The 13921-nt window shown below is 41.5% G+C and overlaps 1 protein-coding gene across 2 annotated transcripts in view; it reads left to right on the forward strand.

Annotated features, from left to right (window-relative positions):
• negr1 (neuronal growth regulator 1) overlaps positions 1–13921 on the forward strand; it is a 131735-nt gene that overhangs the window by 80804 nt on the left and 37010 nt on the right. For both annotated transcript variants that reach the window (XM_041041005.1, XM_041041006.1), the window contains exons 5-6: positions 9342–9462; positions 11540–11688. In XM_041041005.1, coding sequence (XP_040896939.1) covers positions 9342–9462; positions 11540–11688 — 270 coding nt within the window. The remainder of the gene's footprint in view (positions 1–9341; positions 9463–11539; positions 11689–13921) is intronic.

Below are 13921 nucleotides of genomic sequence, written 5' to 3' on the forward strand. Positions count from 1 at the left end.
CTTTAAATGGCAACGTGGTAGCTGTTTAAAGAATCTTAACATCAGTACCTTTTGTCATGTAGCTTTAAATAGTCAGCTCTCAAAACATTTTGTAAATATATTTGTATCTTTTCAGAAAATTTTCCTCGTCATTCTTCCAAAACGGTGACTGTGACACATGGTCATTTACAAAGACATGGGGGCTGAATAAATGAATTACGGTTGTCCGTTGGAGCAGCTGATACGGCTACAGCAGGCCCAGCCTGAGCCAGCTTGTGGCCACTCTTCACTGCTTCCTCTCCACCCTGGCGCAATTCTCCCTCTGTGAAGGAGAAAGAGAAGCATTTGTACCATATCCCAATCTACTGTATCATTAATGCTCAACTGTCACACATCAGGCTTTATTCACCAGGCGCCCTGGAGCATGGGGTATTGATGAAAGCTTGGGGTGCCAAATTCTGAATTAAGATAAAGACGTTAGCTGACACTGAAACTCAAGAGAGGATTATTGCATATTAACAAGCAAGCAAGAAATGTACATTATTAAAAATATTAAACTATGTAAAAAACTAGGTGCATACAGCTGTTTAACTTGGTTGATGGTTGGCTGGCAAAATCAGCCCCCCAGCTTTTTAAAGGGGCAACGTGTGAGAGTTGCCCAACTGTTGAATTCCACTCCAAACAAATAGGGGCAGCATATTACCAGAAAGTTGACATGTCCACCCGATTGTAAGGAAGCCCGCTTCCCTTTTCCCTTTGCAACCAGGTTTCAACCATCACCCTCACATACAGCTAACACTAGCTTGAATAAATCTAACCTCAGAGAAGGGCAGTCATTGACATGTTGCCAGAGCTGCATAGATTGGATTTTTTTTCCACACAGCTTTACCTTGCAATCTGATTATGTAACCGGTAGGTTGTTTTTCTTTGGTCACTGTTAGACTGACAAAGACAATATCTCACCCAGTCTGCCCAGTCAGAGAGACAGGGAAGATATAGTGGTGGCAGGAGGAGAGGTCAAGCAGGCCGAACATGAGAGGTCAAGGAACGTGAGGGAGAGCAGCTAGAGTAGCAGCATCAATAGCTGAGCTTGAGAAAAGAGTGGGGGGGATGTCACCGCCAAAGGCTGGTTGCAACACAGGTTTATAACCCATTCGCAGTTACTTCATCATCCCCCCATGTTGGACTGAGGGCAGACTGGATGCTACAGTGACTCACTATCACCTCTCGAGGTACAGAGTGGACAGGCCAGGGCTAGCTGGTTATCATGCTGGTTGTTCAGTAGATATGTCTGCAACACATTACGTCTTTGACATAACTTCAGAACTGTCATTTCTTCAGCAGGTGTCCGTTTTACTCTGTCAACAACAGTGTAATGACAGAAGATATACTGTTAGCCTTTGTTTTTCTCACACCGGTCTTATCAGAGTTTGTTGCTCAATTATTTAAGAAGCCATCGTGTTGTACAGTATCAGCATTGATACTCTGAGTATCCTTCTTGTTAATAGCAGTTAAATTAAATTAAATCACAAACGTGTCTGCACGATTTCTCTTCTGTCGTTCTAATAAGGCAGCATAGGAATGAGTGACATTGACATTTCATGGGGTAACAGTTTAATTAAACACATGTCCAAACAATTTCTCTCTGCTTTCAAAACAATTCCTTTTTTTTTAAGCTGAGAGTATAGTTGACCTCTGGGCTAATTGCAGATTAAGGCCACTAATTAAAATAAGCAAACCAGAGGAATGAAAACAAAATCAAGCTCTAGCATGTTTGAAGTTTTAATAACACCAGGCCTTCAATAACACTAAGCCTGCCATTTGGCTTTCTATGATATGATGAGGCATTGTCATTGTGCTGCTATTTCAGAGTGTTAAGTCCAGTACATTTAACCTCAGCTTGAATGTTTCTAAGGCTCAAAAGACTACCTTAATCAGACAGCATTAATTAAATTACTGGCTTGCACCTCTTGTCTTTATGCGTCCGGTGATGAATGAATGGTGACTGGATACTTTTATCAGCCAAACCTGAATGATGGCAGTCATGCAGAAGGTCATGCTAGAATCAGATTGGCTAAAAAGCCCTGCTTGGTGAAAGGATATTTCAGCGGTGATTTTACCTGATGAAATTTGATCTCTGACCTACTTTTCAAATTTACATATTCATCTTCACCGCAGGTGGGTGCAGCTATTGGCTGAAATTCTCACCGCACAGTGTGACTCAAAGGCATAAATATCACATCTAGGTGGCTGAGTCGGAGGGCTGAATGAGAAGGAAACCACCGTGGAAAACCTCCGCCTGAGATAAAGAGCCGGTGTTTGATTAATTAATGAAACTGCCTCACTGTAGAATGAAAGCATCCAATACTAACTACATACACATAAAACAATAACAAAAACCTGTTTCTTTTTCAAGCTGAGAAATCAAAGGTTCCTGACCTTCCTTTGTAGTTTGGAAAGCTCTCCCCCTCCAGAGAGAGCTGTCTGCTCTCACTCCGTGCTGAATGAGTGACACTACAGAGTTTGAAATCCTCCATGTTGCAAGATGGGATTTGACAGTTTGCACAAACTTAAGTCACACGTGGAAAGAGCACAGGCAACCAACTGTCTTGTTGTGCTACGTTTTATTTGCTCGTCACTGTTTCATATGCTTCAACTAAAACTGTCTGAAACCACACCAGATGTTCTCATCGTCTCTCTACGTCCATGCGATAATCACAAAGCTGCCACAAGTCAATTTTCAGGAAATAAAGAAGGCAAATCACTTGATGCCGTATCAGCAGCACAGATCTTTCAATTATGTGTGGATGTGGAGTTGGGAGACCCTGGTATGTTTGGGATATCTGTCTCTTTTATTTATTTTGATACAAAATGTTTTTGTAAAAATTCAGTAATTATGCAAATGTCACATTTCTGGGAAGGTGAGAGCAGAATTTTCAGACTCCTCGAACCTCTCCTTAAAGTGCTTTATAAGCTTGGTCTTTGCCACACATCTGGAAGTTTAACTGGGAACCTCTAACTCAGTGTTTTGGGTTTTCTTTGCTCTGTTTTTTCTGTATGGTCTGGTCACCTCCTTTCTTGATGTAGGGTTCAGGTTTGAACCAGCACAGGCGTCTCTCTCTTCAACATCACTTGTTTTCCTTCATAGTAAGGTTGAACTTGCTTTGCAGAGTGAAGCTGTGCCCTGTGTGCTTCCGAGTTTGCCAGCCATTTGTACGCCTCCTTCCTCCTCCAGTACCCTGCAGCTGTGAATTCTGCTCACATACTCACCATGGCCAAATTTATAAAAAGAAGAGCACCTCACTTTCTTTCCTGCTTACAGTAATTGCTTTAAACACAACTGTGATCATTTTTAATTAATTATGAGCATGAACATTAGAACTGCTGTGAGCAATAACAACCGTAGTATTGATAGATTTGTGAGCATAATTGAAATGCAGGGACATAAGGGGAATACTTCAAATTCTTTACATCACCTTGTCTTTTGTTTGCTCCGACCCTGCTTTTCCCTCTAAAGCCCCAGTCACCCGGGCCTGTTTGGAATTCAGGCCCTGCCCTGGTAGATACACCCACAACATGCTCCTCTGACTCCCCTGACAGAGTTGTTCAGGGGAGTCATGACCATCGCAGATAAATAAGAAGCAAAACCTGTTTACTTGTGGTCAGGAGACACATCTTTGTGCCTACCCAATACTACAATGTCAAGGAATGACAAGAAAGTGAACAAGTTTTGTAGAGGAATGTGAGCATGTGTGCACAGTATTAGCATTTTTTTTTTATCAAAATGATTATACACTGTGACATTTGGTGTTCATAGAATTTACATTTGATAAAATGCATGTCGGACATACTGTGTGTGCGTGCGTGCGTGCGTGCGTGTGTGTGTGTCCAGATCTGCCTCAGTGCAGTGGTGGCTAACACAGTCGGATCAAAGTTTGAATGACTGTTCATTCCACAGCTCAGTGAAAGCTGTTGTTGGGAGTATTTTAACGTCAGGCACAAAGTCTCAGCAGAGCATTTGTCGACAGTTTGCAGTATCCATTGAAATACTGTGGCTTTCAATTCAAAAGAGAAGGCTTCCTAGAATTGGATTCTGATCCAGTCCTAAGTAGAGTTAAAGCCAGTACCCTCGAGCTGTTTGGATGTAAATCCATCTCTCTACATCTCTCCAAAGCTCTCATCTTGATTGCTATTTGGATTCCTTGCTGCATGCGGGGCATGAATAAATGAGCGGAATCTTGATCTTCTGTAAAAATGTTCTTGCTAGTACCACTTCAGAATAGATTTACACACAGCAACTTCATCTGTTAAGTTGGTCTGCAATTTTTAGTGACTGATCAAAATAACTTTGTAATGCTGACAAAAGGCAAATGCCTCTAACAGGGCTAATTTTTTGTGTGTTTACACAGTTGGAGGTGACTTACTGAACTCTCTTATAACAGTGCATTAAGGATATTTCCATGTCTGTTGGTAGTAGAGTGTTCCCCATAAGAACACACCACCATCTCAGACGTGTGTTTAGTAGGATAGGTAGGAATTTGTGTACCTTGAACCATTTATGCGCAGACAATAGATTGAAACCCTGCTGCTGTCGACTCACACAGTCCTGCACACTAAGCTGGTTATTTATATGCTTTTCATTGTATAAAAAGAAGGAACACAATGTTCCCTAGCTGTTCTGAATAGAAATCTTAATGAATTAATAAATCTTGGCAGCAGAACCATTCCTGACTGACAAAAAAACAGGACAATGAAGCCCACAGATGGCAGTGGGGAACAGTGTCTCTGTGTGTAAGCTGATAAGTCATGCACTGATGAGTCCATTTCTTAATTGCAATGAAAACTCATTTTCAAATCTGGCTGAAGAGGTAGGGTTATTAATTGATCTTTTAATTAAAAAGCTTGCATTCTGTGGTTTCTCTTGGCAAACAATAGTTTGTAGCTAAATAAATCATATTCAGTTTTGAAGCACACCAATTAATCATTAATAGTCACATGAGGATCGCTTAAGGCGGGCGACTCAGTGAAGCCCTGTACATTAAGGTGCAATGCTTTCTAAACAAACCTCGTCCATTAATATTACAGAGAAGGTCAAACGTTTTATTCATCATTAACATGCTTGTATTCATGCACTTTGTAGAGATGTACAATTAGACACATCTTTAGTTTGATGACAACCTCTACATAATGTAGATGTAATGGAAGTGAGTTTGTGATCGACCCACAACTGGCCATTTGTCACCTGGCAGGGCCTTACAGCACCCATTTTTCTGCCGTGCCTGTGCTATTCCTGGACCCAACCCCTCACCCCCATCTGGTGGAGTCACCATGACTCCAGGCATGATTTACAGCACCACCACTGCATTCTCTAGACACTAAATTACCTGGATTATTGGGCCTTCATGATTTTAGTGCACTACTTTGCATTACTCTCCAAATCCTGATGGTGTGTTGCACAATATATGATGATATAGGACATGCCAGCAAGTCGAAATTGGAATTATTGGATTGGACTGGATTTTATGACTGTGATCTGTCTTAACAGATTCCAGTGCCAAAATCCAAATTGGAAAGACTTGATATTATTGATATGCATTTAAAATTATAGTATTTTGGACCACCTACAAAACTATGGGGGATATTTTTCTTTATTCCAAAATGTTGCAGTTTTATGACTTGAGTGGTAAGGACAATTACTTGGGCCCAAACTACCTTTGAATCTTTCTTTGCAGAAAACAAACCTCAGTCTGGAAAACTTTTATGAGAGGTGCCCTTGATGAGATAGATGATAAATATGCCTGGTCCAACACTTGATCATTTAAGGAAAAATCTGGGTTTATATTCATAGTTATTTCTCCTCAGTTACACCACCAGGAGGGATAGCCTATAGTGCTCATACTATATCGACCCGCAAGATTTTCTTGATACTTTCTTTTAGGGGTGTTTACACGATCTGACTTCCTGATTCGATTCGATTTGATTCGATTACGATTATGGAGGTCTCGATTCAATTACCAATTGATTTTCAAAAATACACGTACGTAAATGTATTGCACCATTAAAAAACAGTCAGCTGCTGAATTACTCAACTTCTCTTTTATTGAGAAACACCTCAAAGCACCTTCAGGATTGTGTAGTATAGCTGTAGCTTCCAAATTATTTTTTTAACTTTTGTTTCAGATGTAGTCTTTCACCGGGGCTAGTTTTGTCACCTTGTGGAGAGCATGTTGATTCGGTGGAATGACAGGCTTCAGGCAGTTGTCTTTAGCTTCCTTAGCCCACCAACCTCCAGAGGTGGTTACGTTATGTCGACACGTTTAGAACTCCTGCCATGGAAACCAAAATGCATCCACACGCTCGCGTTTAGCCCAGATGGAGCTGTATGGATTGGTTGGTCGCAGGTTAATGATTTTTTTTCGTCCATTTCTCACGCCTCTCGCCTCGCTAGCACGGTAAGCTCACTCGCTGGCTCCGTTACAGGGTGTATTGTTATGACTGTCAGTCAACAACTCTGCCTTGCGGTTAAATCCTGTATGACATCCAGTAACTGGAGAGTCACTGCAGTGTTTTACAATTTTAAAAAATAATGGAAATTTAGTAATAAACTTATAATCATCCATAATGTAATCGCATCAATAATCATTTTTTTCACCACCCCAACTCTCTTTTGATCTAGTTTAATTTCGCTTGCCAGTATTTTACCCAACTTAAGACAAAGGACAGCAATCCAAGTTCCAAATTCAAGGCTAATGAAGAAAGCAAAGTGTGCTTTTTGGCAAAGAGCTGATCCAGTTGGTAATAAATAAAAGGGAACACATCAAAATGCTCTCTCTTCTAAAAAGGACATAGATGAACAATTTGCCAATGGATTTGTGCTCTCAGTTTTAGCATGAAAGACGTGACTCTATGTGTGAGGTTAGAAGTATTGACACACCAACCTGGGCCACTGTCCTAGTAACTTTGCAGCGTGACAGCCAGGTCACCCTGGTGCTTTCAGAGGCTTCAAATAATCAATGGCCTCACACAATGACACCAATGGAGGATTACGAGGATTCACTAAGCCTCTGTCAGTCGGCATACTGCATTGATTTTGTTATACTTGTTATTGCTTATTTATATTTCTGTGCTGTAGAGAACTGTTGGAATTTTCTCTCCTTGTTCACTTCCTTTAAGCATTTCTGGTGCATATTGTCAAATGCTAAACATTATAATTTGACTTTATCACAAACCTCAGCAACCCTCTTATTCTTTGCTTCAGGTTGTTGTAGCTCTTCTGCAAAGATGCTGGTGGGGTCTGTAAGTGTTTCAAAGGCTGTCTTTATGGTGTGGTGACCACTAATGCTGGTTGTGATTAAAATAGATACAGATCTGAAGTCAGAAAAGTGTACTTTGGATATGTCATAGATACAAGGGTACACATACCCACAGCTTGCACACGCGCGAGTACACAGACACAGCAAGCACCGACATCCAGTCAAGGTCTACTAATACCCCCCAGCATGGCATCCAACTTTTCATACAGTGATAAATGAACAGGAAAAGCTCTAGCATAACCCATCGCTTGATTCACTGTCTCATGTCCTTCGGATTATTCAGCTCAGCTACAGAGGAAGGAAAATAACTGTATAATTGGTACACATATGCAAGGACAGAAAATCAACATACACTAGCCATATGAATGTGCTCATTAGGATGCAGAAGAAGTTTGGTGAAAGGTCATCCATCATCACAGAGCGATGGAGTTCCCTCACTGTGCCTCTCCTGCATGATCATACACCTCATGTACAAATTCTTGCATGTATCTTTTTCACCTCACACAGAACTGTTGCATCCCACCTCATCTATCTACAAGGACTCTCGCAGGTTGGCAGAGACTGTTCACACAGTGAACCCATGCTGTGTTCTCTTCATTAAAATGAGGCTCAGATGCTCGCAATACCACTGTTTCACAGAAATGCATGTATTTGCTATAATAAAGCTTGTTGTTACTTTCACATACCTGGAATACACGTCAGAACTAACCTATTTGTAGCAACAGACCATTCAGATATGTTCATTGGATTAATTTAATACTGTTTGCAGTTTTAGGAGTTTGATGACAGTCTGTTTGTTTTGTCCAGGGAAGCTGCAGCGGCCCATACTGAGGTCATCCTTTAGGAACATTTCCAAATGCAATTGGAAGTACAGGTTTGCAGGCATTTGGCCAAGCCACTGCACTGGAAACAGGCGAGAGCTCTGACTGACAGGTTGTTCTTAAAGGCTCATTGTCAGGAAAATAAATAGTCTCACTTTCAGACATGGCTGGGCAATTTACTGCTAGCTGCAGGACTGACCCTTGGAGTGCGGACTTTTTCCATGTATCATGATTTTAATCAAAATCTGTATGAATGGCACAAAGTAATTTTGCTTGTAGTGTATGTCAAATGGCTGTGAATGCGACTGGGTGTTCAGAACACGTTTATTATTTGTCAGGCTTTAGGGAGTCAAGCCAAGTATACACAATACACACTGTCAGATTGAGCCCTGCGCCTTATTATGATTGGTTCTCCTGTTTTCTAGCTTCTGTTGATTAATGGAGAAGCAGGAAAACAGTCATAATAATACCGGTGGGTATGATCCACTGAACCCATTCAGTTCTGTGAGGAACAGCACTGCTTACAGCAAGCACTCCTTGTCCTCAATCTCTTACCCTCCACAGTTTATGAATTCAGCATTACTCTCATAATGGCCTATAATTACAAATATAAGTGAAACATTTTTATTTCTATTTTGTGACTGAGGGAAAGGTAAGAGTCCTGGAAATCTTTTGCCCGGCTGGGCTTGTCCATTGTTGTAAGTCCATACAACTTTAATTCATTAGCTTAATTTCTTTCAAGGCTGTGTTACTATAAGCGGGGTAAATATTTGAAGTACAAAAAGACTGCTCTGCTTTAGAATCCGTCCATATGTAAAGCTGCCTTCATGACACTGGCAAAGAGATTCACACCACATTTCAGCACATGAAAGGAGCCTCATTCTGCATTCACAGAACCTGCCTCTGCCTTTGAGTCTTTGAACTTCCATTAAGCTATTTATCACCATGCAGTGCAATTCATTTCATTTTTCTAACACTGAGGATGGATGCCCTCTCCCCTCCCCAACTCCGCCTCTGTAGACTCTGAGTGTTGAGTTTACACCATGTAATGTGTACGCTGACCAGGAAGTCAGAGGTTGTCATTTTCAAGTTCAACAACCCTCATTCCCCAGTGTTCCATGTCTGAATATCACTTTCCTTTAGATTGCCTTGCTCGTAATAACAAAGCTTTTTATTGCGACTGGTATTTTTTCCCTGCTAACATATTTTATCTCTTTGTTTTCTCCAGTTGCCCCAGCTATCCATGAGATGAAAAGCCATGGCGTTGGTCTGGGGCGCACAGCTCTGCTAAGGTGTGAGGCGGCTGCTGTGCCTTCTCCCACATTCGAGTGGTACAAGGGTGAGAAAAGGTGAGCCTAGTTTTGTTGTGTGAGCTATTCGTACATAGTGTACTGACAGCATCACCCCTTAGATAACCACTGGATGCAGCTTTGTTGTGTCACAAGGTGATCGTTGTTCCAGTGTCCACCAGAAGTACTTAAGAACCAAGGTGTCTTACAACAATCTGTGCCACAAGTTTGCAGATAATTTTTTCGTCTTATGATGTTGTACCCCACTGGACAGACTAATAAGTGCTAAGAATCTTTTTAACTGCCCTTGGAAAGCATTGCATAACACTATAACCCACAAAACGTGTTTAGACCTTTTTCACAGCAGACATTTTGGCATGTCATTTCAGAAAAAGTGCAGGTGTAATTGAATGAACATTGAAAATGACTGCATTGCGATTACGTGAGCTATGTCCAGGGTCCAGGTTTTGTCTAATGTGAAAAAGCTCTATTGGAAGAACATATACAGTAAAATAAATGTTACATATAATATTAATATTTGTATGCATTTTACACTACAATGGTGGCATGAATAGGTCATACCTTTACTTGTCTGTTGGCAAATACGTGATAGAGAGGTATTGTTTTTGTTTGTTTGACTTTTCCCACCGACAGCACATTTGTTTGTTCTCCAATTCGTCCGGCCTCCGAGAAGAACCCACAGAAATGTTCCAGCAAGAGTCATCTGTGCCTTGTCCTCACCTTGCATCATGATAAAATGTTTTTTGGCAACTGGCTTAAATCATTCGTGTCACATACATCAATCAGTCTAGATTCAAGTGTCAGTTCTTGAATTTAAAAACCAAATTACCCCCATTACCCATCATTTACCCACTCCTGGTAAGCACAATTTCAATCATCAGCTCACACTGTGCTAATTGTAATTATGGGGTGGATTCAATTTATTCAAATTGCTAAGGAGGCAAGTTGGCATGATTCTAGTCTTTACTTAATTCAAGGACTTGTTCTTTCCTTGACTCCTTACATGGCTAAATGGTGATTTCTTCATTTACTCCTCATCATGAAAAGGACACAAGCACAGAACATGTAACTTCTGTACAACATTAACACTGGCTGTGATTATTTCATTGCCCATTTACTGTATATGTGAAATGAGGGACACTTCTCATTTTGGCTGTGTATTGATGCAGCCATACCATCAGTGCAATGCTGCTGGCAGTTTGTCTCTATTGGAGGTACTGTGACAGTTTTGACAAGCAAATCTTTCTCTTGATGTGTCACTGCTTTCATTCTTGAATGGAAGCGGGTGAGTGTTTATCTGTGTCTAGGACTTCTTTCACAATGACAGAGGGGAGCATTGACCAGTTTGATGTTAGTGAACTAGTGAAGAGGCAAGACACCCGCCAAGATTATCAGTGAATGTTCAGCTAACATTTGAGGAAGTCGCCATGGGAGAGGGAACAACAGATTTGTGGATATTTGCTGGACATAAGGTTACATGTAGTGTTTAAACTCAGAGTGCCTCTCAGAGCAACTCCAGCCAAACTAGAGATCATGGGGGGCCACAGTAAGGCCAAGACAGAAACATGTCTCCTCTCTGGAGGGTTTCATGGTTTATGGTATGAAACTGTAGCAGTAACAGAAACCACACTGACGAAAACAAACTTAGCTGTAATATCCACAGTAATCCCACAATCAGGATGCACAGCAAATGCGGTTACAGAGTTAATTTTAATCTCTACAGGCTGTTTAAGAGCATCACGACCACCAAAGCAAACAATTAATCATTCGTCAATTTCACAGCACAGATGCCAGGCACAAGTGGAATAGGATTTATTGTAATCCCCCTGCACCTGCAACAAAACGATGAACAGCATGTCAAGTGGCACCCAGCTGGTTCACCCCTGGGTCATTTCTCTCTCCTGTCAGTCCTTCAGTGTGTCTCTCCAAGGCCAATGCAACAGAACCAAGGGATAAATAGATCTGGTGAAGAGGGCAATGAAGCACTGTACAATCTGGAGATCCACTAAAGGCTGACAAATATTTGCATTGTTCTTGAATGCTGCTTCCCCTCTGACACTTTGTGTGTGAGTGAGAATGAAAAGCTTCATTTGTAGTGATTGTGCTCTCTTTCCAGGATTATCAGGGGTCAAGGCATCGACATCAAGAGCCTCAGCTCCAGATCAGTCCTCACAGTGACCAACATGACAGAGGATCGTTACGGGAACTACACATGTGTCGCCACCAACAAGCTAGGGACGGCTAATGCCAGTGTGCCTCTCATTCGTAAGTTGTCATTCTACCTTCTTGTGGCTAACTGGAGTGGTGAAGAGTCAGAGGGCTGAAAGAGTGCTGTGGAAATCAGTGGGGACTTGTGCCCTCAGAAGTGTTTTCATTTTTGCTGCAGCATTCTTGATATATGATTAAAGCCAAAGTTAAACCCAGTGCTGCAACTGGGTGCCCGCATATCATCAGAAGAAGCGGTTTCTTATTTCCTGCTCACAGTTTTGTGAATGTTGGTTGTCTAATATGGTTGCGGAGACTGTGTGGGAAGGTGTGGGAAGGTGTGTTGGTGCGTGTCTACTTTTAAAGTCTATGAGTGCAAGTGTACTGGAAAGAAACACCACCTGAAAAAGAAATTTTGCTTTGAGGTAGGAGCATTGCAATTACAAAGGGAGCTACACAGGTCAGTCATGCTAAGTTGAATGCCAAGTAGCAGTATGACTCAGATTTTAAAGAGGTCTGAGAGTCAGCCCTTTCATAGTTTTCAAAGTACCATGAGGCATCTATCTGAGTTTCTGAAGAGACCGAATAATCAGAGGCCAAGCTGCTGGTGCATCAGTGATTGACTGACTGAGGAGAATTATTTCTCCCTCTGGCCACATTAGCGAATGTCCAGGCTGCAAACAGGCCTGCATTAAAAGAAACTGTAAGGGGTTGTGTTGCTGGGTGTATGTTTGGGTAAGAGGTCTGTGATTTGGAACGTTTATCAGATGGCACTGCACACTGGTTTATAATATAATGAGGAAGGATTGTTCAATTGTTCAACGGTTATTATTTTATCTTTTGTCACACGCCACAGTGTAACTATAATGTTCATGTTACAAAGACATGGACCAAGCTTGCTCATATGTAATTGCCCATGCAGTGCTTTGCCAGAAGACACTGCAGAGTGTATGTTACTTCAGCAGTTGATCCAGATTCAGCTCTTTTGCCTGATAACCCTGTGCTCTTTTTTCAGTAGCAGCAGTGTTGTCTGCTTGAACACATTCTCAGACCTCCCCAGTGAAGGCTGGGTAGAATAAGCAGTCATTTCGGCTGCAGTACAATGGGAATTGGCCATTGTGGAGAAAAAAGGTGAAGAAAAACACAAAGCTCTGTGACACAACCCAAGCAAAAACTGTACAATTTGAGCTTTGCAAAGCTAGTAATTATGGGATCTATCATTCAGAAAAAAAGCTTGATAATAAAGCCATCACACAAAGTATAAGGGGGTCAGAACACAGTCCCATGAGCATCATCTTTCACTCTTTTTAGATGGGTTTGATTTTAAAAAGCCTCCAGCAGAAATGGTACAAGCTGCCAACTGCTGAAAACACTCTGGTGGTGGATTTGTACTATATGTTGCACAGTAGGCAGCCATCTTGTCATAATCATGAGGTCCACTGAAGCTTAGCCCAATACACACTGGGCAAAAGGCACAGTACACACAGGCCGGAACAAGTCATCAGTCTGTCACAAGGCTTATTGCTGATTCCAATGAATGATTGAAGTTCTTCATTGATCATTAAACTATAACGGGTCCATTATGTCAGGGATGCTCAAAATACTGAGATTAATAAAGAAGACAAAAGCGCCTTAAAAATGCCCTAAGGCTTATTCCCATTGTACTGCTTACCAGTCAAGGTCTGTCAACCAGTTAGTAAGCAGACAAAGAGCGCAAGGCTTTTTGTATCCCGGCGCACAAACAGGGTCACATCATAATTCTCTTATACTTGAAGAAAAGAAGTCCTCCAGACTCACGAGCAGACGAAGTCTAGAGCAGTTTGATGTGTTTCTAGTCCACAGTCGCTCCACTCACATCTTTAAAGCTCTGTGCATAGTGGCTTTTAACCACTTTCATTCCTGAAAACAAGACACTGTTCTGTCTTGGCAAATGTTCCACTATCCGTCTACATACATTCACACGCTTGTTCACAAGTACTCTGCTTATTCTGAGCCTTATACTGTACTTCTTGGTAGATATTTGACATTCCTACACTGTTAGGCATTTTCGTTATTTTGTCCACCTGCTGTACCTGCCAAGCGGCAACCAAAGAAATGACAGGGACTGGGGAACACATTTCCCTCAACATTTTAGAGCGAGTATGGGTGAAAAAAAATCTGTTTAATGCATTCAGTGATGAAATATGAACAGGTGAATTAAATTATTCACCAGTTTGCGCTGCACCCTCTGATGATAACATTGTCCCTATCAGGCCAGAGACTCAGAATACAAAAAGATATTTCTGTAGAGTTG

This window comes from Toxotes jaculatrix, chromosome 6, assembly GCF_017976425.1.
Source record: "Toxotes jaculatrix isolate fToxJac2 chromosome 6, fToxJac2.pri, whole genome shotgun sequence".
In the NCBI taxonomy this organism is placed as follows: domain Eukaryota; kingdom Metazoa; phylum Chordata; class Actinopteri; family Toxotidae; genus Toxotes; species Toxotes jaculatrix.